The sequence below is a fragment of the Pelophylax lessonae genome, assembly GCF_965119305.1.
Source record: "Pelophylax lessonae genome assembly, chromosome: 10".
In the NCBI taxonomy this organism is placed as follows: Eukaryota; Metazoa; Chordata; class Amphibia; order Anura; family Ranidae; genus Pelophylax; species Pelophylax lessonae.
Genome location: NC_138777.1, coordinates 3,497,795 through 3,522,972, shown reverse-complemented (window position 1 = coordinate 3,522,972; position 25,178 = coordinate 3,497,795). Strand labels below are relative to the sequence as shown.

At 48.0% G+C, this 25,178-nt stretch overlaps 1 protein-coding gene and 1 long non-coding RNA gene across 2 annotated transcripts in view; both read left to right on the top strand.

The window, feature by feature from the left end:
- The window catches only part of RIC3 (RIC3 acetylcholine receptor chaperone), a 35,347-nt gene extending 22,468 nt beyond the window's left edge, over window positions 1–12,879 (top strand). The window contains exons 3-6 of the mRNA XM_082269798.1: window positions 343–421; window positions 3,226–3,319; window positions 4,869–5,014; window positions 12,098–12,879. Of these exons, the coding sequence (XP_082125924.1) occupies window positions 343–421; window positions 3,226–3,319; window positions 4,869–5,014; window positions 12,098–12,576 (798 nt within the window). The 3' untranslated portion in view covers window positions 12,577–12,879. The remainder of the gene's footprint in view (window positions 1–342; window positions 422–3,225; window positions 3,320–4,868; window positions 5,015–12,097) is intronic.
- Window positions 12,880–13,829: 950 nt separating this feature from the next.
- On the top strand, window positions 13,830–14,470 carry LOC309565058. Its single transcript, XR_014225781.1, has 2 exons — window positions 13,830–13,892; window positions 14,256–14,470. It is a non-coding gene; the product is annotated as an uncharacterized lncRNA (long non-coding RNA).
- Window positions 14,471–25,178: the final 10,708 nt, after the last annotated feature.

The window sequence follows — 25,178 nt, the reverse complement described above, 5'->3', positions numbered from 1 at the left end:
TTGAAGGATATCTTATGATAGTCTTTTGCACGTTTATTGTATCTCTAAATACAGTGATGATTATTTATAGGAATTGTTGCAAATAAGTCGATTGTGGTAAAATTTTAATAACAATATAAATTATACATTTAAAAAATGCCCCACAAATGACACAAAATTATGTGAAATGATTTAAGAAAAATCTCAGTAAAATAAGACATGAATTAATAATCGTTGTCTTCACTTCTTTATCATTCTTTCATCTCACTCGGCTGTCTTGCTGCAAAAAAAAAAAAAAAAACTTTTCAGATCATCGGATTTAATCATGTTTTTTAATCTGTTTATTTATGATTTAATTCTCAGCTCTCCTCCAAAGGGAAAAGCCCAAAACTTGAGCCGAAAACTGCGCCGATCGGCAATGGAAACCTCAAGAGAAAAATCAGTAAGTTGCCCCTTTAAATATCTTTGTTGCGGCAGACGAGGGTCCAGCGGAGGGATTTGTCGGGAGAAATGTCCGTTTCCCCACATTGATAATTTCCTGGATTCAGGAATCCCATCATTGTTACTGCAGAACATGTGGTGGGAGGAGTAAAATTGGGAATTTACACTTCACTGAAATTTCTGTGAAAATTGGGAGGTTTTGCCAAATGTTTCCATTTGGTAAATAGATCGGAGCCGGCGGGAAGGGGAAGGTAAAGCCGAACTTTAGGCAACATTTTTTAATTTGTGAACAGGAAGATGTTTTGTAGCAGAAGAGATATACTGTGTCTATTTACTGTACTTGGGGGTGATTTACTAAAGGCAAATACACTGTGCAGTCGCCCCAGAGATTAGTAAATGAGATAAAGCTTCCCCCTGCAAAGAATACCCAATCACATGCAAGTAAAATAAAAAAAAAAGAATTTTTGCTTGCACATGATTGGATGATGGAAGGCAGCAGAACTTCTGCTCATTTACTAAGCTCTGGAGCAGCTGCACTTGCAAAGTGCACAGTCTATTCGCCTTCAGTAAATCAACCCCTATGTCTCTTCTGCAATAAAGGCTCTTTACCGCTCTCTGTGCAAACTTTTAATGCTGTACATTGAGCTGCGCATGTGCAGCGTACAATCCTGACATCTGCAAGGTGCTGGGCTGAACTATCCCTGCCTGACCAATACAATGTCCAAAAATCCTGAGATCTGACGTGCATGCATTGGAGCTGTTCTGAGGTCTGAGGTGCATGCATGGGGGCTAATCTGAGAACTGAAGTGCATGCATTGGGGCTGATATGAAGCATGAAGTACATGCATTGGGGCTGATCTGAGGTCTGAAGTGCATGCATGTGGGGGCTGATCTGAGATCTAAAGTGCATGCATAAGGGCTGATCTCAGATCTGAAGTGCATGCATTGAGGCTGATCTGAGGTCTGAAGTGCATGCACAGGGCTGATCTGAGGTCTAAAGTGCATGTATTGGGGATGATTTGAGGTCTGAAGTGCATGCATGGGAGCTGATCTGAGATCTGCAGTGCATGCATTGGGGCTGATATGAAGTATGAAGTGCATGCACAGGGCTGATCTGAGGTCTAAAGTGCATGTATTGAGGCAGATCTGAGGTCTGAAGTGCATGCATTGGGGATGATCTGAGATCTGAAGTGCATGCATGCGGCTGATCTAATGTGTAAAGTGCATGCATTGGGGCTGTTCTGAGGTCTAAAGTGCATGCAAAGATGCTAATCTGAGATCTGAAGTGCATGCATTAAGGCTGATCTGAGGTCTGAAGTGCATGCATTAAGGCTGATCTGAGGTCTAAAGTGCATGCATTAAGGCTGATCTGAGGTCTAAAGTGCATGCATAGGGGCTGATTGGAGGTCTGAAGTGCATGCATTGGGGCTGATCGGAGGTCTGAACTGCATGTATGGGGGCTGATCTGAGATCTGAATTGTATGCATTGGGGTTCTTCTGAGGTCTGAGGTGCATGCATGGGGGCTAATCTGAGAACTGAAGTGCATGCATTAGGGCTGATCTGAGGTCTGAAGTGTATGCATTGGTCCTGATCTGACATCTGAAGTGCATGCATGGGGGCTTATCTGGGGTCTGAAGTGCATGCATTGGAGATGACATGATGTATTATGTGCATGCATTGGGGCTGATCTGGGATCTGAAGTGCACGCACCAGGGCTGATATGAAGTATGCAGTGCATGCATTGGGGCTGATCTAATGTGTGAAGTGCATGCATGGTGGCTGATCTGAGGTCTGGAGTACATGAACTGGGGCTGACCTGAGGTCTGACAGGCATGCTCTGGGGCTGACCTGAGGTCTGACAGGCATGCTCTGGGGCTGACCTGAGGTCTGACAGGCATGCTCTGGAGCTGACCTGAGGTCTGACAGGCATGCTCTGGGGCTGACCTGAGGTCTGACAGGCATGCTCTGGGGCTGATATGAGATCTGACAGGCATGCTCTGGGGTTGAACATGTTTTGTGTTTTTCAGGTAATCATTTTCTATCTGGTGCAGTTGTACTGCTAATAGCAACTAAAGTCACAAATTATCATATAACCTTCTATTAGCAGATCTATTTATAAAAAAGAATTTCTTGGCAGATATCACAAACATTCGACCAGACCTAATGAATTATCCCCATATTTTGTCTAATATAACTATTTCCTATGATAATCGGCTCCACCTATTGGCCATAATGTGGTATTTTCATGAAAAACCCTCAATCAGTTAAATAACTTATTATGACCACTAGATGGAGCTAACAATCATAGGAAATAATCATATTAGACAAAATACGGGGATAATTCATTACAGTTTGGTGAATGTCTACGCCATCCATCCAGGGAATGTTCTATAAACAGTGCGGATCGGTTCTGAGAAGGTTGCTGAGCCCGGTATTGATACATTGATACGTAACAAGAATACAAAAGTAAAGAAACAATCACAAGCAGCAATTTCTCGGTGTGTTTCTGCCACGCTTGTGGACACAAAGGAAACACGTTTCATCTTATTAAACAATAAATAAATGCGCCTATCTGCAGCGTCAGCTGCGCGCAAAGGCGATAATGACACCGCGATTATCGCAGAGAATTTCTGGAGGAAAGGCGACGGGGATGGAGGGAAACGGGGGATCCTAATTGAAATCTTCCCATTGATAAATGTGCGGTGGGGTTTTTTTCCTTTGCGGCAGACGATGATGAATAGACTTTTGTATCTGCCGGCAGATTAGTCCGTATTTATCATCCCGTCTTCTCTTTCTTCTTTCAGCCGACTACGAGCTCAGCCAACTGCAAGATAAACTGCGCGAGACTGAGGAAGCCATGGAAAAAATTATCTCCCGCCTCGGACCCAACTGCGAGCGGTACGACCGCGCTTAATGAAACCTATAAATTAATATCTTCCCCACTAATACGGAAAATAAACCTCGCATTCAATTCTCACTCCACTGTCAGACAGCCCTCGTACCCCCCCCCCCCCCGAATGTAATATTCCCAATTATTAGTATAAAATAATATAGATCAGGGGCAAGCCGGAGAAATAATATAACCCGCCCCCTACTGGGATTCCAGGCTTATTACATGAAATATGTTTTCAGATCACCTCAACTCATTGCAAGTATTTCATCAACTGTTAATGCAGATCTTTACCTGCCTTTGTTCTATAGATACTGAGATAAGCTATGGTAGATCTTTACCTGCCTTTGTTCTATAGATACTGACATAAGATATGGTAGATCCCTACCTGCCTTTGTTCTGCAGATACTAAGATAAGATATGGTAGATCCTTACCTGCCTTTGTTCTATAGATACTGAGATAAGATATGGTAGATCCTTACCTGCCTTTGTTCTGCAGATACTGAGATAAGGTATGGTAAATCCTTACCTGCCTTTGTTCTATAGATACTGAGATAAGATATGGTCCTTACCTGACTTTGTTCTACAGATACTGAGATAAGATATGGTAGATCTTTACCTGCCTTTCTTCTATAGATACTGAGATAAGGTATGGTAGATCCCGGCCTGCCTTTGTTCTACAGATACTGAGATAAACTATGGTAGATCCTTACCTGCCTTTGTTCTACAGATACTGAGATAAGCTATGGTAGATCCCTACCTGCCTTTGTTCTACAGATGCTAAGATAACATATGGTAGATCCCTACCTGCCTTTCTTCTATAGATACTGAGATAAGATATGGTAGATCCCTACCTGCCTTTGTTATGCAGATACTGAGATAAGATATGGTAGATCCATACCTGCCTGTGTTCTATAGATACTGAGATAAGATATGGTAGATCCTTACTTGCCTTTGTTCTGCAGATACTGAGATAAGATATGGTAGATCCCTGCCTGCCTTTGTTCTACAGATACTGAGATAAGCTATGGTAGATCCTTACCTGCCTTTGTTCTACAGATACTGAGATAAGCTATGGTAGATCCTTACCTGCCTTTGTTCTACAGATACTGAGATAAGCTATGGTAGATCCTTACCTGCCTTTGTTCTGCAGATACTGAGATAAGCTATGGTAGATCCTTACCTGCCTTTGTTCTGCAGATACTGAGATAAGCTATGGTAGATCCTTACCTGCCATTGTTCTATAGATACTGAGAAGCTGGGAGCCCTGCAGGGAGAGGCAGAAGTGGATTGGTGTCGGCAATAAGACAGTATGCCTGGCCTCCCTTTTAAACTGATGGGGCCCAGGCCTAGTACTGGAGGACTGACTGTACTGGCTTATCAGTGGCACTGCATGCACTTAAACTGGAGACTAAGTGGGAGTTTTCCTCTGCAGTGATTCCCTCCCCTCACCCACCCCCACCTACACTTACAGCCCACTCTGCAGGGGTCCAACCGAGAGCTGAAAATCGCACACAGGTGAAGTTACTCTTTCATTTGTGCCATTCCTCATTGCAGGGGGGATAATGTCAGCACAGATGAGGAGCAGCAGCTACTGAAGAGGCTGAAGGAGATCACCAGAGTGATGAAGGAGGGGAAGATTATGGATGGGATATCCCCGGAGCAGGAGGCCGAGGAGGCCCCATACATGGAGGACTGGGAAGGTACCCGAAATACAGAAATCACTGAACCAGTCACATCAGTCTCTGCACCAGAGGAGCTTACACTCTAATGTCCCCTCCTCCACAGTCACATCAGTCTCTGCACCAGAGGAGCTTACACTCTAATGTCCCCTCCTCCACAGTCACATCAGTCTCTGCACCAGAGGAGCTTACACTCTAATGTCCCTTCCCCCACAGTCACATCAGTCTCTGCACCAGAGGAGCTTACACTCTAATGTCCCCTCCCCTACAGTCACATCAGTCTCTGCACCAGAGGAGCTTACACTCTAATGTCCCCTCCCCCACAGTCACATCAGTCTCTGCACCAGAGGAGCTTACACTCTAATGTCCCATCCCCTACAGTCACATCAGTCTCTGCACCAGAGGAGCTTACACTCTAATGTCCCCTCCCCTACAGTCACATCAGTCTCTGTACCAGAGGAGCTTACACTCTAATGTCCCCTCCTCCACAGTCACATCAGTCTCTGTACCAGAGGAGCTTACACTCTAATGTCCCCTCCCCCACAGTCACATCAGTCTCTGTACCAGAGGAGCTTACACTCTAATGTCCCCTCCCCCACAGTCACATCAGTCTCTGTACCAGAGGAGCTTACACTCTAATGTCCCCTCCCCTACAGTCACATCAGTCTCTGTACCAGAGGAGCTTACGCTCTAATATCCCCTCCCCAACAGTCACATCAGTCTCTGTACCAGAGGAGCTTACACTCTAATGTCCCCTCGCCAACACTCACATCAGTCTCTGTACCAGAGGAGCTTACACTCTAATGTCCCCTCCCCCACAGTCACACACTATTATTATTATACATTTATATAGCTCTGACATATACCGCAGCGTTGTACAGAGATCACTGAGCCAGTCACATCAGTCTCTGTATCAGAGGAGCTTACACTCTAATGTCCCCTCCCCCCACAGTCACATCAGTCTCTGTACCAGAGGAGCTTACACTCTAATGTCCCCTCCCCCACAGTCACATCAGTCTCTGTACCAGAGGAGCTTACACTCTAATGTCCCCCCCCCCCCCACAGTCACATCAGTCTCTGCACCAGAGGAGCTTACACTCTAATGTCCCCTCCCCTACAGTCACATCAGTCTCTGTACAAGAGGAGCTTACACTCTAATGTCCCCTCCCCCACAGTCACATCAGTCGCTGTACCAGAGGAGCTTACACTCTAATGTCCCCTCCCCCACAGTCACATCAGTCTCTGTACCAGAGGAGCTTACACTCTAATGTCCCCCCCCCCCACAGTCACATCAGTCTCTGTACAAGAGGAGCTTACACTCTAATGTCCCCTCCCCCACAGTCACATCAGTCGCTGTACCAGAGGAGCTTACACTCTAATGTCCCCTCCCCCACAGTCACATCAGTCTCTGTACCAGAGGAGCTTACACTCTAATGTCCCCTCCTCCACAGTCACACACTATTATTATTATACATTTATATTGCTCTGACATATACCGCAGTGCTGTACAGAGATCACTGAGCCACATCAGTCTCTGTATCAGAGGAGCTTACACTCTAATTTCCCCTCCCCTACAATCATATCAGTCTCTGTACCAGAGGAGCTTACACTCTAATGTCCCCTCGTCAACAGTCATATCAGTCTCTATACCAGATGAGCTTACACTCTAATGCCCCCTCCCCCTTCACATCAGTCTCTGTATCAGAGGAGCTTACACTCTAATGTCCCCTCCCCCACAGTCACATCAGTCTCTGTACCAGAGGAGCTTACACTCTAATGTCCCCTCCCCCACAGTCACATCAGTCTCTGTACCAGAGGAGCTTACACTCTAATGCCCCTTCCCCCACAGTCACATCAGTCTCTGTACCAGAGGAGCTTACACTCTAATGTCCCCTCCCCCCACAGTCACATCAGTCTCTGCACCAGAGGAGCTTACACTCTAATGTCCCCTCCTCCACAGTCACATCAGTCTCTGTACCAGAGGAGCTTACACTTTAATGTCCCCCCCCCACAGTCACATCAGTCTCTGTACCAGAGGAGCTTACACTCTAATGTCCCCTCCCCCACAGTCACATCAGTCTCTGTACCAGAGGAGCTTACACTCTAATGTCCCTTTTCGTTACTCTAACGACTGTGGTGCAATTTATATTCACATATGTGCATGTTTGCGTTTGTGTGTGTGTGGGGGGGGGGGGGTGACAGGATTACTTTTAATATGTTAAAAATATTATTATTTATTTAATTTCTGATTTTGTTTTTAACTTTATTGCTCTCACAAGGGGGATAGTCCCCTAGGTGATATCATTGGGCCGGTGACAGATCCCCTTTATGGAGACATCGGGGGGTTTATTAGACCCCTAACGTCACCTCTGCCGTGCACGGGCGTCAAGCGGTGTTCCCCCTACTGGGCGATGGGAATCAAAGCCTATAAAAGGGAAGTTCCTGCGTGTAGCGCCCTCCTAGTGTAGCACAGGCTGCTAGGTAAATTTAGTTTAGCAAAGTAATATAGAATGGCGCAGGAAGGACGGACAGACTGTGATAGATGCACAAATAACAAGCCTATCAGTGAAAGCCCTAATAAGATAAATCTGTAAAGTCCATAAATATATATATATAGTATACAGTATGTGTGGCTGTGCAACCTCAGTGGCAGCTCCCCATAAAGCGAAGCAAGCTCTGTAGATAACAAAAGGGAACACAAGGGGGCACCGGACTAAGTGTAGCAGATAGAGTGCATGGATTTATTAAAAGTCAAATGGCAACTTACATAAAGGATAAAATAAGTACGGTAGTTATATCCAGAGGTCTATTGGTGATGCAACTGGGGTTCCCAAGGTCACCAATACAGGTCCTGGATCCACGCTGGTTACCGCCGCCTCTAGCCTGCTTTCCGCTGCCCCCCCACAAGCCACAGAAGTACTCTACCATCCAGGACTTGGATCGATGACCTCAGGAAGCCCAGTTGCATCGGCCATAGGCCTCTTGATATGCCTTCTTATTTTATCCTTTATGTAAGTTACCATTTGGCTTTTAATAAATCCATGTGTTCTACCTGCTACACTTAGTCTGGTGCCCCCTTGTGTTCCCTTTAGGTAAATATAGTTTGACTCCCCTGTAATTAGAGGAGCAGGGGTTGATTGCTTAGGTCTGCTCAGTGTTCCAGAGGATGCTATTATGTTATTCCCCCCTGTCTTCTAGAGCAGTTGTCTCCAAACTGCGGCCCCGGGGCTGGATGTGGCTCTTTGCTTGCCTTTATCTGGGCTTTGGGGCACTATTTCATCCACTGACAACAACAATAGGGCATAATTCATATCACTGACACCAACAATGGGGCTCTAATATTCCCAATGACACCATCAAGATGGGGAATAATTCCTCCCACTGACACCAATGATGGGGTACTATTCCTCCCACTGAGACCGATGATGGGGCACTATTCCTCCCACTGACACCAATGATGGGGTACTATTCCTCCGACTGACACCAATGATGGGACACCATTCCTCCCACTGACACCAATGATGGGGCACTATTCCTCCCACTGACACCAATGATAGGGCACTATTCCTCCCACTGACACCAATGATGGGGCACTATTCCTCCCACTGATACCAATGATGGGGCACTATTCCTCCCACTGACACCAATGATGGGGCACTATTCCTCCCATTGATACCAATGATGGGACACTATTCCTCCCACTGACACCAATGATGGGACACTATTCCTCCCACTGATACCAATGATGGGGCACTATTCCTCCCACTGACACCAATGATGGGGCACTATTCCTCCCACTGACACCAATGATGGGGCACTATTCCTCCCACTGACACCAATGATGGGACACTATTCCTCCCACTGATACCAATGATGGGGCACTATTCCTCCCACTGACACCAATGATGGGACACTATTCCTCCCACTGACACCAATGATGGGGCACTATTCATCCCACTGACACCAATGATGGGGCACTATTCCTCCCACTGACACCAATGATGGGGCACTATTCCTCCCACTCACACCAATGATGGGATACTATTCCTCCCACTGACACCAATGATGGGGCACTATTCCTCCCACTGATGCCAATGATGGGGCACTATTCCTCCCACTGACACCAATGATGGGGCACTATTCCTCACACTGACACAAACGATGGGGAACCTTTTCCTCCCACTGACACCAACAATGGGGCACTATTCCTCCCACTGATACCAATGATGGGGCACTATTCCTCCCACTGATACCAATGATGGGGCACTATTCCTCCCACTGATACCAATGATGGGGCACTATTCCTCACACTGATACCAATGATGGGGCACTATTCCTTCCACTCACACCAATGATGGGATACTATTCCTCTCACTGACACCAATGATGGGGCACTATTCCTCCCACTGACACCAACAATAGGGCACTATTCCTCCCACTGACACCAATGATGGGGCACTATTCCTCCCACTCACACCAATGATGGGATACTATTCCTCCCACTGACACCAATGATGGGGCACTATTCCTCCCACTGATGCCAATGATGGGGCACTATTCCTCCCACTGACACCAATGATGGGGCACTATTCCTCACACTGACACAAACGATGGGGAACCTTTTCCTCCCACTGACACCAACAATGGGGCACTATTCCTCCCACTGATACCAATGATGGGGCACTATTCCTCCCACTGATACCAATGATGGGGCACTATTCCTCCCACTGATACCAATGATGGGGCACTATTCCTCACACTGATACCAATGATGGGGCACTATTCCTTCCACTCAAACCAATGATGGGATACTATTCCTCTCACTGACACCAATGATGGGGCACTATTCCTCCCACTGACACCAACAATAGGGCACTATTCCTCCCACTGACACCAACAATAGGGCACTATTACTCCCACTGTCATTAACGATGAGGCACTAGTCCTCCAACTGACACCAAAGATAGGACATTGTTTATTCCCGCCCAACACCAGGACACCGTCTACTCACACTGGCCCTAGTCCGACCCCGCTAAAGTCTGAAGGAAAGTAAATTGGCCCTTTGTTTAGAAAGTTTGGAGACCCCTGTTCTAGAGGATTACAGCCAATCCCAGGGGAAGTGTGCCCAGAAGGTGAAGGGGGAAGTCATAAATAGTCTAAGGTCTGAGCAGCAAGTGCAGTGTTCCTGGGTCCAGTCCTGCAGGAGGAGACCCTGTGCAGGGACTTTGTCCCCTGGTGCAGGATCCTGGAGGAAGCCTTGAGTAAGACACTGAGGTCCCAACTAGGCTTAGCTGAGGGGCCTATTTGCAAATCCACTTCTGGGGATCAAGTGGGATACGACGAAGCTCACTGGAGAAAGCCAGGAGAAAGTCGGTGGGAAGAGTCCAGCTGTCCTATGGTGGTGTGAGTCTACATCTCCTCCACTAGGAAGAACCTGGTGGATATCAGCATGAAGCAACCAATGATGCTGTGGTGGAGTGAGTAGATGATCCCCAACGCTGAAGGAAAGCGACTGGCTGTAGCTTTTAACTCTGGACGGAGGTCAGGTCACCGGCAGCATAGAGATCCTGTGGGACATTCAACAGTTCTGTGCAGTGCAGCCAGAAATTTAGGAGTCCTCAAGGTATCAATTTCTTCAGATTAGGGGCAAACCATGCACTCCTACCCTTATCCCAGTTGATCATTTCCAATAAAAACCCTAAAAAGAACCCCTAGACTATTATTGAGCCAGTGGAAAAATAAAGAAAATGCTGTGTGCCTGAAGAAATGGGACTGTATTTACCAGTGACTCCAACGGGGGGCACTACACGAGAAACCAAGTCTAGGTGGATAGGAAGAGGAAAAGGAGGAAGGGGTGGGGAGGGTAGGGGGAGTCTACCGGGGGGGGGGGGGGCAAAAGGAATGGGGGCCAGCTCTAGCCACTTTACCACTAGAGGATTTTGCTGTCTTACGTCTGGACCACTTTTTGCGATTCGGCGCTGGGCGACTTTAACTGACAATTGCGCGGTCGTGCGATGCCGTACCCAAGCAAAATTTTACGTCCTTTTTTCCCACAAACAGAGCTTTCTTTTGGTGGTATTTGATCACCTGTGCGATTTTTACTTTTTGCGCTATAAACAAAAAAAGAGCGTAAATTTTGAAAAAATAACAATATTTTTCACATTTTTTTATATGAAATTCCCCCCCAAAAAAATGTAAAAATCTTAATTTTTTAAAATTTTTGGCCAATTTGTTTTCTGCTACCTATGTTTGGCAAAAGAAAATCAAAATAAGCGTATTTTGATTGGTTTGCGCAAAAGTTATTGCGTTTAATAACTAAGGGAAAGATTTCTGTCATTTTTGGTGTTTTTTTTAACTAGTAATGGCGGCGATCTGCGATTTTTTTGCGGGACTGCGACATTGTGGCGGACAGATCGGACCCCTGACTGACATTTTTGACACTTTTGGGGGTACCAGTGACATTACTGCAGTAATCAGTGCTATAAATATGCACTGTTACTGTAAAAATGACACTGGCAGGGAAGGGGTTAATTTTATTGGAGAGGGAGGGGTTAATGTATGCCTGGTGCTTACTGACGTGTGTGGGGGGAGGTGACTATGTGACACAGACACAGATCGCAGGTTGAGCTATGCTGAACCCTGCAATCTGACCCCGCCTGTCACTTAGGAGATCCGCCCGCTTGTGTTTACACAAGCAGGCGGATCTCCACACTCGATTCCCCGATGATCGGGGAAGAGCAGCGGCAATCGCCGCTGCTCCTCCCCTGGCCCGACTCCCGCTGTGACTGAACACAGCGGGAGCGAGCCTCCGGCGGTGCGCGCGCGCCGCCGAGAAAGGGGAGTGTCTGGCGACGTAGGTCTACGTCGCCAGACGATAACGAACCACTTTGCCGCAGTAGTGCTCGAGTGAGCAGACGGCAAGTGGCTAGAAAGGGCATAAAATAGGGCTAAGCAAAGCTAAAGCCAAAATGCTAGGGGAGCAGAAAAGACTCATCAAAGTGACGGGGTCGAAAATGACAGAGTTGCCACCACTTTTTTTACTGAACTCAACATTTCGGCCATCCGTAATCGAGTGACCAATTTTTTTGTTTCTTTCATTAACAGGTTATCCGGAAGAGACCTATCCCGTCTACGACCCCTCCGAGCGCCAACGGAAACACGACACCATCCTGATCGATTGCTCCGTTCTGACCCAGCCCTCGGCGGAAGAGATCGCAGAGCAGATGGAATTTGGAGAAGTAGAGAGTCACTTACACATAGAAAACGTGCCGGAGGTCGGAGATAACGGACAAGTCCAATGTGCACCATGTGACCCTGCCATCTACAATTCAGCTGCGAACTCGGAGGGCAATGCGGAGGCATGGAGTGACAGTGAAGACGAAGAAGACCCAGAAGTTATCGCAGAAAACGCTGGATTCAGAGCAGCCAGTGACAGCGAAGGGGATCTGTTTGGAGAGGATTCCATTGCAGACTCCACCACAGACAGCCATTCGCCGGCCGCGTTCAATGGTCACGTTTGCGATGACACGGGAACTCTGCGAAAAAGGGGCAAGAAGGGATCTGAGTTTTCAATATGCTCCTAGTCTGAGAACAGATTGAGCTCCACCACCGATGTGCTGCGATGTGGACCGAGCCTGCCATTGTGGATGAAGAACCAATGGGAATATGGCGATCATTGAGTGGCAAAAATATCCAAAAGGGACAAATATAACTTGATTAAGAATGACCACAGAAATATAAAACCGTCACCGAGCTCACCTATGTATCCCTATAACCATCAGGACATTTTTGAAGGCCAGACAGTGAAATCACCTATATTATCTGTTTGTAATAAGTGGCTACACACCAGCTGAAATCAGGCTTGCAATGGGATTGGCTGATGAGCACAAGAAACTTAGGGTGGGTTGTTCCTGTAAATCTCATAAGACTGTCTGTTGCCGGCACCAGATACGGCTCGCCTAGTGATAAAGTCTACAGATACGACTCTGCTGACCAGAACAGTTTGCAGTATGAAGAATTCCACAACGAGCCGACCTCAGTAATATTCCTTCCTGGACACAGGAAGACTTACATTCATGTGTATTATAGACATAAAGTTCTGGTTTGTTCTGCTGGTGTGTAAATGTAGCAATGAACCCAGAAGGACTAACTGGATTGTAATGGGCTCTCCTGCTTTACCTACTCTTGACCTGCCCTGTAGATGTGCCCAGATACTTACCAACCCTTCAGAACCAACAATCAGACTTCAAGGCCTTTAATCTTCTTCTGTATAATGTATCAACTTAATGTCTTAAATGTAGAAAGGGTGGTGGTACAGGACACCCGAAAACAGCAGAAAAATGTCCCTCCACTTAGGAGTATCTTGTATCTTCTAGTATCTTTTGCCCCTGCCACAGGCTAACAAGGACTCTGCAGGCTAGACGGGTGGCAACACTTAGGTCTCTCCATTCCCTTCCGCAAACCAGGTTAGGACTCTTCAGGCCTCTGTCACTGGCTAATATCAACTCTTTAGGCCAGACAGGTGTCTATGTTTAAGTATCTTCTGCCACAATCCAGGTTCGAATTATTCATACCTTTCTCATAGGCCTATTGTGGACCATTAAGCATAGATAGGTAATGATCTGAACAGAAGTTTTCTTCGGCTTGCTCCCTCAGAAATAGTCTAGGAGGCAAAGACAGGACCTCTCTTCTGCTTCACCCTAAACAAAGCCCGAGAGGCAAAATAGCCATCTAGAACAGTGGTTCTCAACCACCAGGCCATGGCCTACTGCCAGGCCGTGGTCTCCCACTTCCTGGGAATCCAGCCAACTGCAGATCCCCTTACTTAGCATTACCGCTTAGCAAACCATTCACAGTGCCCCCATCCTTCCACAGTGCCCTCAAGCTGCAGATCCCCTAAGTTATCATAGTGCCCCCCAGCTCCTATAGTGCTCCAAACTACCAATAATTTCCCTCAGTGCCCTGCAACTCCAAACAGTACCCTCAGGCTCCATGGGAGCCCCCATGGTGCCTCCAAGCCTCTCACAGTGCTCCTGTCCTTCCACAGTGCCCTCAAGCTGAAGATCCCCTAACTTATCATAGTGCCCCCAGCTCCTATAGTGCTCCAAACTTCCAATAATTTCCCTCAGTGCCCTGCAACCCCAAACAGTACCCTCAGGCTCCATGGGAGCCCCTACAGTGCCCCCAAAACCCTTACAGTGCCCTCATCCTTCCACAGTGCCCTCAAGCTGCAGATTTCCTAACTTAGCATAGTGCCTACCAGCTCCTATAGCAACCCAAACTTTCCATAATTGCCCTCAGTGCCCCACATCCCCACACAGTGCCCTCAGGCTCCATGGGAGCCCCCATGGTGCCTCCAAGCCTCTCACAGTGCTCCTGTCCTTCCACAGTGCCCTCAAGCTGCAGATCTCCTAACTTAGCATAGTGCCTCCCAGCTCTTATAGTACCCCAAACTTCCCATAATTGCCCTCAGTGCCCTGCAACTCCAAACAGTATCCTCTGGCTTCATGAGAGCCTCTACAGTGCCTCCATATTTCCACAATGCCCTTAAGCTGCAGATACCCTAACTTAGCATAGTGCCTCCCAGCTTTCATAGTGCCCCAAACTTTACATAATTGCCTTCAGTGCCCCGCAACCCCACACAGTTCCCTCACACTCTATGAGATCCCCCACAGTGCCCCCATGTGTCTCACTGTGCACCCATCTTTCCACAGTGCCCTTAAGCTGCGGATCCCCTAGCTTAGCATAGTCCTTCCCAGCTCCCATAGTTCCCCAAACCTCTCATAATTGCCCTTAATTCCCCTGTAACCCCCCACAGTGCCCTCAGGCTACATGAGAGCCCCCACAGTGCCCCCAAACCTCTTACAGTGTCCCCATTCTTTCACGGTGCCTTCAAGCCTACTGCAGAATCTTCAGCCCATCCATAGTGTCCCCAACTTCCAACAGTGTCCCACTGTGCTTCCCAACCTTCCCCAGTACCTCCTATCCCCTGCAGTGCTCCTCCCCAGTCTCCCATAGTGCCCCTACTAAGACCCCAGCGACCTAGAGGGATACTGGTCTCCTCCAGAAACCTCATGCCCTACATAGTTACCAAGACTGCTTGGTATTCCCTTAGTCCCCTCCAGAACCCCAATACCCCCACAGTGGCACCCAGCCCCATCCACAGCCTTCCAACATTTCAATTTTCATTCCCATACTTTAAATGTGTGAATATATATATATTTTTTTTTTTTCTGTTGGGGCATGGAAGGTTTTTAATGAATTCACTGGACCTAGGTCTCAAAAAGGTTGGGAACCGCTGATCTTTCAAAAATGTATCCTCTTCCCAGTGATTGGCCAAGGCAGAATAAAAATTAATAACCCGATACATTGTATCTTCTTACTCTACTTACTGGAGAATACTCCCAGTAGCAGGCAGAAGCAATCAATGACCTCGGCCTTAGGAACAGCAGCCAAGCCGGGCCAGAGTCAGGACTACTGCTCTCATGATGCAAAGGTAGCTTTCCCTGCAGCATGATGAAGTGGGGGGGGGGGGATTGAGCACAGACAGGTGCGTGTATGCTAACAAAAGAGAAAGGAGAGCAGCGTCATCTAAGTGCAGTGTAAAAGATGCGTTTAATAACAACAGGCAAATGCAAACTCACAGAATGGGCATGATAAACCGGCATTTAAAGGGTTCATCCACTCCAGTGGGAGGACGAGCAGCGGGAGTCTGGGGAATCTTCACTGGTTCCGGCTGTGCTGGTGGCTCCCAGCACTTCCGGGTACGCGGTGTCCCTCAGAGAAGAGCCACTGACTTCACTTCCGGGTACGAGGTGTTCCTCAGAGAAGAGCCACTGACTTCACTTCCGGGTACACGATGTCCCTCAGAGAAGAGCCACTGACTTCCCTCCTGGGTACGCAATGTCCCTCAGAGAAGAGCCGCTGACTTCACTTCCGGGTACACGGTGTCCCTAGAAAAGAGACGCTGACATCACTTCCGGGTACACAATGTCCCTCAGAGAAGAGCCACTGACTTCACTTCCGGGTACGCGATGTCCCTCAGAGAAGAGCCGCTGACTTCACTTCCGGGTACACGGTGTCCCTTAGAAAAGAGCTGCTGACATCACTTCCGGGTATGCAGTGTCCCTCAGAGAAGAGCCGCTGACTTCCCTACCGGGTACACAGTGTCCCTCAGAGAAGAGCCGCTGACTTCACTTCCAGGTACGCGGTGTCCCTCAGAGAAGAGCCTCTGACTTTACTTCCAGGTACGTGGTGTCCCTCAGAGAAGAGCCGCTGACTTCACTTCCGGGTACGCGGTGTCCCTCAGAGAAGAGCCACTGACTTCACTTCCGGGTACACAATGTCCCTCAGAGAAGAGCCGTTGACTTCACTTTCGTGTAGAAGGTGGAGTGGGAGGTGCGTGCGTTCAAAGCATGCATGCTTCTTCCTCAGGCAAGGAGTGCGGCCATCAGGGAGGACTCGGTATAAGTAGGAAGTCCAAGTGGGGGCCTTGTATGCTGTTTCAGGCAAAATGGGGGGGGGGTGGCTGGTTTCTTTTTGAGATTTCAGCAGCTCAATTTTTATATTCACAGCCTAGTTCTCCTTTAGTGGCAATGTTATGTAAATTACGTCTTTATTACCCCCCAGCATCACTGGATATGCAATATGGTGGCCACTCAGTCCTGTAGCATGTAGAGAAGGTAGAACTGTTTGCCGTTGGTATTTTACGATGATGATGTATTCCACCTATGTGCATGTCGTACCGCCTTGTGTATTCTGCCGATAAAACACAACAAATAAAATGTACAACCAATCAGTGTCTGTGTTTGTTGTATAGCGGTAGCGCTCTAAAGGAGCAGCAGTTGCTCGGGTCTCTTCTTCCCAGTGCCAATCACCCTCTAGGCATGACCACATATTTATTCAGCTACACACCCAATGAGGCAACAAAAAAGAATGGCAAAAGCAAAAAACAGTCCCAAAGTAAAACAAACTTATACAATACACATCGACAAGAGCCAGTTCAGGGTACTACAAAGTTTGATGGGATTTAAGTGTTAGTAAACCCAGGACTCTGCATTAACTATATCTGATCTCCCCAGGACCCTGTATTCACTATATCTGATCTCCCCAGGACTCTGCATTCACTATATCTGATCCCCCAGGACTCTGCAGTCACTATATCTGATCCCCCCAGGACTCTGCATTCACTATATCTGATCTCCCCAGGACTCTGCATTCACTATATCTGATCTCCCCAGGACTCTGCATTCACTATATCTGATCTCCCCAGGACTCTGCATTCACTATATCTGATCCCCCAGGACTCTGCATTCACTATATCTGATCCCCCCAGGACTCTGCATTCACTATATCCGATCTCCCCAGGACTCTGCATTCACTATATCTGATCTCCCCAGGACTCTGCATTCACTATATCTGATCTCCCCAGGACTCTGCATTCACTATATCTGATCCCTCCCAGGACTCTGCATTCACTATATCCGATCTCCCCAGGACTCTGCATTCACTATATCTGATCCCCCCAGGACTCTGCATTCACTATATCTGATCTCCCCAGGACTCTGCATTCACTATATCCGATCTCCCCAGGACTCTGCATTCACTATATCTGATCCCCCCAGGACTCTGCATTCACTATATCTGATCTCTCCCAGGACTCTGCATTCACTATATCTGATCCCCCCAGGACCCTGTATTCACTATATCTGATCCCCCCAGGACTCTGCATTCACTATATCTGATCTCCCCAGGGCTCTGCATTCACTATATCTGATCTCCCCAGGACTCTGCATTCACTATATCTGATCTCCCCAGGACTCTGCATTCACTATATCTGATCCCCCCAGGACTCTGCATTCACTATATCTGATCTCCCCAGGACTCTGCATTCACTATGTCTGATCTCCCCAGGACTCTGCATTCACTATATCTGATCTCCCCAGGACTCTGCATTCACTATGTCTGATCTCCCCAGGACTCTGCATTCACTATATCTGATCTCCCCAAGAGTCTGCATTCACTATATCCGATCTCCCCAGGGCTCTGCATTCACTATATCTGATCTCCCCAGGACTCTGTAGTCACTATATCTGATCCCCCCCAGGACTCTGCATTCACTATATCTGATCTCCCCAGGACTCTGCATTCACTATATCTGATCTCCCCAAGAGTCTGCATTCACTATATCTGATCTCCCCAGGGCTCTGCATTCACTATATCTGATCTCCCCAGGACTCTGTAGTCACTATATCTGATCCCCCCCAGGACTCTGCATTCACTATATCTGATCTCCCCAGGACTCTGCATTCACTATATCTGATCCCCCAGGACTCTGCATTCACTATATCTGATCCCCCCAGGACTCTGCATTCACTATATCCGATCTCCCCAGGACTCTGCATTCACTATATCTGATCTCCCCAGGACTCTGCATTCACTATATCTGATCTCCCCAGGACTCTGCATTCACTATATCTGATCCCTCCCAGGACTCTGCATTCACTATATCCGATCTCCCCAGGACTCTGCATTCACTATATCTGATCCCCCCAGGACTCTGCATTCACTATATCTGATCTCCCCAGGACTCTGCATTCACTATATCCGATCTCCCCAGGACTCTGCATTCACTATATCTGATCTCTCCCAGGACTCTGCATTCACTATATCTGATCTCCCCAGGACTCTGCATTCACTATATCTGCTCTCCCCAGGACTCTGCATTCACTGTATCTGATCCCCCCCCCCAGGACTCTGCATTCACTATATCTGATCTCCCCAGGACTCTGCATTCACTATATCTGATCCCCCCAGGACTCTGCATTCACTATATCTGATCCCCCCAGGACTCTGCATTCACTATATCTGATCTCCCCAGGACTCTGCATTCACTATATCTGATCTCCCCAGGACTCTGTAGTCACTATATCTGATCCCCCCGAGGACTCCGCATTCACTATATCTGATCCCCCAGGACCCTGTATTCACTATATCTGATCTCCCCAGGACTCTGCATTCACTATATCTGATCTCCCCAGGACTCTGCAGTCACTATATCTGATCCCCCCAGGACTCTGCATTCACTATATCTGATCTCCCCAGGACTCTGCAGTCACTATATCTGATCCCCCCAGGACTCTGCATTCACTATATCTGATCTCCCCAGGACTCTGCAGTCACTATATCTGATCTCCCCAGGGCTCTGCATTCACTATATTTGATCCCCCCCAGCACTCTGCAGTCACTATATCTGATCCCCCCCAGCACTCTGCATTCACTATATCTGATCCCCCCAGGACCCTGTATTCACTATATCTGATCCCCCCAGGACTCTGCATTCACTATATCTGATCTCCCCAGGGCTCTGCATTCACTATATCTGATCTCCCCAGGACTCTGCATTCACTATATCTGATCTCCCCAGGACTCTGCATTCACTATATCTGATCCCCCCAGGACTCTGCATTCACTATATCTGATCTCCCCAGGACCCTGTATTCACTATATCTGATCTCCCCAGGACTCTGCATTCACTATGTCTGATCTCCCCAGGACTCTGCATTCACTATATCTGATCCCCCCAGGACTCTGCATTCACTATATCTGATCTCCCCAGGACTCTGCATTCACTATATCCGATCTCCCCAGGACTCTGTATTCACTATATCTGATCTCCCCAGGGCTCTGCATTCACTATATCTGATCTCCCCAGGACCCTGTATTCACTATATCTGATCTCCCCAGGACTTTGCATTCACTATATCTGATCTCCCCAAGAGTCTGCATTCACTATATCTGATCTCCCCAGGACTCTGCATTCACTATATCTGATCTCCCCAAGAGTCTGCATTCACTATATCTGATCTCCCCAGGACTCTGTATTCACTATATCTGATCCCCCCAGGACTCTGCATTCACTATATCAGATACCCCCCAGGACTCTGCATTCACTATATCTGATCTCCCCAGAACTCTGCATTCACTATATCTGATCTCCCCAGGACTCTGCATTCACTATATCTGATCCCCCCAGGACTCTGCATTCACTATATCTGATCTCCCCAAGAGTCTGCATTCACTATATCTGATCTCCCCAGGACTCTGCATTCACTATATCTGATCCCCCCCAGGACTCTGCATTCACTATATCTGATCTCCCCAGGACTCTGCATTCACTATATCTGATCTCCCCAAGAGTCTGCATTCACTATATCTGATCTCCCCAGGACTCTGCATTCACTATATCTGATCTCCCCAAGAGTCTGCATTCACTATATCTGATCTCCCCAGGGCTCTGCATTCACTATATCTGATCTCCCCAGGGCTCTGCATTCACTATATCTGATCTCCCCAGGACTCTGCATTCACTATATCTGATCTCCCCAAGAGTCTGCATTCACTATATCTGATCTCCCCAGGACTCTGTATTCACTATATCTGATCCCCCCAGGACTCTGCATTCACTATATCAGATACCCCCCAGGACTCTGCATTCACTATATCTGATCTCCCCAGAACTCTGCATTCACTATATCTGATCTCCCCAGGACTCTGCATTCACTATATCTGATCCCCCCAGGACTCTGCATTCACTATATCAGAAACCCCCCAGCAGTGGCGGAGCTAGACTTTTAAAACAGGGGTGGCAAAGGGGTGGCTAGGTATTATTTTGGGGGGTCAATATACAAAGTGTAATTTAGTGTCAGATTCGTCCACCGCAATGTCGCAGTCCCTCTAATGATCGCTGCCATTACTAGTAAAGACAGGATACAGGTGGTGGTGATCAGAGGATACAGACAGGATACAGGTGGCGATCAGAGGATACAGACAGGATACAGGTTTGCCCCCAATGATTATTGCAGAGTGCCACAGCAATGCCCCCAATGATTATTGCAGAGTGCCACAGCAATGCCCCCAATGATTATTGCAGAGTGCCACAGCCTTGCCCCCAATGATTATTGCAGAGTGAGACAGCAATGCCCCCAATGATTATTGCAGAGTGCCACAGCAATGCCCCCAATGATTATTGCAGAGTGCCACAGCAATGCCCCCAATGATTATTGCAGAGTGCCACAGCAATGCCCCCAATGATTATTGCAGAGTGCCACAGAAATGCCCCCAATGATTATTGCAGAGTGCCACAGCCTTGCCCCCAATGATTATTGCAGAGTGAGACAGCAATGCCCCCAATGATTATTGCAGAGTGAGACAGCCTTGCCCCCAATGATTATTGCAGAGTGAGACAGCAATGCCCCCAATGATTATTGCAGTGAGACAGCCTTGCCCCCAATGATTATTGCAGAGTGAGACAGCAATGCCCCCAATGATTATTGCAGAGTGAGACAGCCTTGCCCCCAATGATTATTGCAGAGTGAGACAGCAATGCCCCCAATGATTATTGCAGAGTGAGACAGCCTTGCCCCCAATGATTATTGCAGTGAGACAGCCTTGCCCCCAATGATTATTGCAGAGTGAGACAGCCTTGCCCCCAATGATTATTGCAGTGAGACAGCCTTGCCCCCAATGATTATTGCAGAGTGCCACAGCAATGCCCCCAATGATTATTGCAGAGTGCCACAGAAATGCCCCCAATGATTATTGCAGTGAGACAGCAATGCCCCCAATGATTATTGCAGTGAGACAGCAATGCCCCCAATGATTATTGCAGTGAGACAGCAATGCCCCCAATGATTATTGCAGAGTGAGACAGCAATGCCCCCAATGATTATTGCAGAGTGCCACAGAAATGCCCCCAATGATTATTGCAGTGAGACAGCAATGCCCCCAATGATTATTGCAGTGAGACAGTCTTGCCCCCAATGATTATTGCAGAGTGCCACAGCAATGCCCCCAATGATTATTGCAGAGTGCCACAGAAATGCCCCCAATGATTATTGCAGTGAGACAGCAATGCCCCCAATGATTATTGCAGAGTGCCACAGCAATGCCCCCAATGATTATTGCAGAGTGCCACAGAAATGCCCCCAATGATTATTGCAGTGAGACAGCCTTGCCCCCAATGATTATTGCAGTGAGAAAGCAATGCCCCCAATGATTATTGCAGTGAGACAGCAATGCCCCCAATGATTATTGCAGTGAGACAGCCTTGCCCCCAATGATTATTGCAGAGTGCCACAGCAATGCCCCCAATGATTATTGCAGAGTGCCACAGAAATGCCCCCAATGATTATTGCAGAGTGAGACAGCAATGCCCCCAATGATTATTGCAGAGTGAGACAGCAATGCCCCCAATGATTATTGCAGTGAGACAGCAATGCCCCCAATGATTATTGCAGAGTGAGACAGCCTTGCCCCCAATGATTATTGCAGTGAGACAGCAATGCCCCCAATGATTATTGCAGTGAGACAGCAATGCCCCCAATGATTATTGCAGAGTGCCACAGCAATGCCCCCAATGATTATTGCAGAGTGCCACAGCAATGCCCCCAATGATTATTGCAGAGTGCCACAGCATTTGCCCGCAATCATTGCAGAGTGCCAGCGTCGTCCCCCCCCCCCCCCATGAGACCGGCTTACTTACCTCACGGACGGACGGTCATCACAGCAGCTTCTCATCGGTCCGCGGCTCCCTGCATCTTCTCAGTCCTCCCGCCGGCGCCTCCTCGACCAATGGCACGGCATTTGCCATTCGGCCAATCAGGAAGCGGGAGGACCCGCTCCCTGATTGGCCGGAGGAGGATCCATGTGACAATAGCGAATTTTCATTCGCTATTGTCACAGAATGGGCGGGCTCGGCTTCGGGACGCACTGTTCTGCTGCTCCCTGACCCTGGCCGCCAGCTTAGAGGGATCAGCCGGTTCTGCGAACCGGCTGATCCCATCCCACCACTGCCTGTGATTCCTCCGCTGCCAGCCTGGATCGGGGTGGCAACAGGGGTGGCAGGGACTTTTTCTGGGGTGTCAATTGACACCCCAGCTAACCCTCTGGCTCCGCCACTGCCCCCCAGGACTCTGCATTCACTATATCTGATCTCCCCAGGACTCTGCATTCACTATATCTGAAAAGAAAAAAAATATATAATTTACATTTACCAAAAAAAGAAAAAGAATTGTCCCTTTAAGTCTGTTAAGTGGAAGTGATGTCAGGCGTCGCTCCGGTCCTCCAAGGGCATAGACTTGAGTGGGGGCCATCTTGCCCTCACTGGACTTTCTGCTCATCGCTCCAGGGGATCGGATAATTTCCCCCTTTTCTACTGTATGTCACTAGTAAGGGGGGAAACGACCGGAAAGCAGCGGGGGGGTCACCTCTCCCGCTGCCTATAAAAGTTATCCCATGGCGAATCCGCCACTGGGACCATTTTTATTGGACTCCGAATCGCCCGCTGTTTGAAAAAAAATGCTGGGGTTATGGCAGCTAGCAGCTGGTATTTAACGTCACAGTAACGATGTATATATACAGTGGGCGGTCCGGAAAGATCAATTTTCAGATATACTGTATAATCCATAGTTTGATAACTTTCCTACAGACTAAATAATATACACTGACTTGGGGTATTTTCACTAGACATGTGTGGTTCATTTCATTCCGAATAAATATTTGGACAAATTTTTCATTTTTTGGAGATTCAGATATATCCGAATCCCCAAATTACAGTACAAATTTTACAGAATTCTCCAAATACCAAAATTTAATTTGTCCAATCTTCCGAAATTTGGGTCAGTCAAGGACATTCACAGAGCTGTCCCGTAGTCACTCCTTTGTTATCTTGGCTGTGTGCTTAGGGTCGTTGTCCTATTGGAAGATGAACCTTCGCCCCAGTCTGAGGTCCAGAGCGCTCTGGAGAAGGTTTTCATTAAGGATGTCTCTCTACATTGCTGCATTCATCTTTCCCTCCATCCTGACTAGTCTCCCAGTTACTGACACTGAAAAACATTCCTACAGCATTATGCTGCCACCACCATGCTTCACAGTAGGGATGGTATTGGCCGGGTGATGAGCGGTGCCTGGTTTCCTCCAGACATGACGCTTGCCATTCAGGCCAAGGAGTTCAATCTTTGTTCCATCAGAGCAGAGAATTTTGTTTCTCATGGTCTGAGAGTCCTTCAGGTGAATTTTGGCAAACTCCAGGCTGGCTGTCATGTGACTTTTACTGAGGAGTGGCTTCCGTCTGGCCGCTCTACCATACAGGCCTGATTGCAGAGATGGTTGTTCTTCTAGAAGGTTCTCCTCTCTCCACAGAGAAACACTGGAGCTCTGTCAGAGTGACCATCGGGTTCTTGGTCACCTCCCTGACTAAGGCCCTTCTCCCCGGATATCTCAGTTTGCCTGGGAGTGGCCCGCTCTAGGAAGATAATAAGAAACAGCCGCGCATCCCTGGAGTTCCAAATGCCTTTATTGAGATATCCAAGGTGGCACAACAAAACACCAACCAGTCCAGGTGGACGCGTTTCACACAGAGCATCCTAATTACAATTAAGCACAGTTGCTCTGTGTGAAACGCGTCCACCTGGACTGGTTGGTGTTTTGTTGTGCCACCTTGGATATCTCAATAAGAGCATTTGGAACTCCAGTGATGTGCGGACGTTTCTTCTTATCTTGATATCGTTTACAGAGGCGAGCCGGGGCTGGCACTCATGTGGAGGTTCCATCAGACTCACTCATCTCACCTTCTCTCTAGGAAGAGTCCTGGTGGTTCCAAACTTCTTCCATTTACGAATGATGGAGACCACAGTGCTCATTGGGACCTTCAATGCTGCAGAAAATTTTCTGTACCCTTCCCCCGATCTGTGCCTCCATACAATCCTGTCTCCGAGGTCTACAGACAATTCCTTGGACTTCATGGCTTGGACTTCACTATTAACCATGGGACCATATATAGACAGATGTGTGCCTTTCCAAATAATGTCCAATCAAGTTGTAGAAACATCTCAAGGGTGATCAGAGGAAACCGGATGCAACTGAGCTCAATTCTGAGTGTCATGGCAAAGGGTGTAAATAGGGCAGCTGATAGGGAGGGACCACCAGTCCTCCTGTAGGGGGCCCCAACAGCACAGGGAATTGGTGCGGTCGGGCAGGGGGGCAATTACAGAAGGAAGCTCTGTGTGGCTCTCTGCAGCATCTGAAAGGCAGTTTCTCCCCTCCTACCAGCTTCCAGCTGCTGCGGGGAGAGATACAGACACAGGAGGACATAGTTCCTATAATTGCTTCCCCCCCCCCCCCCCCC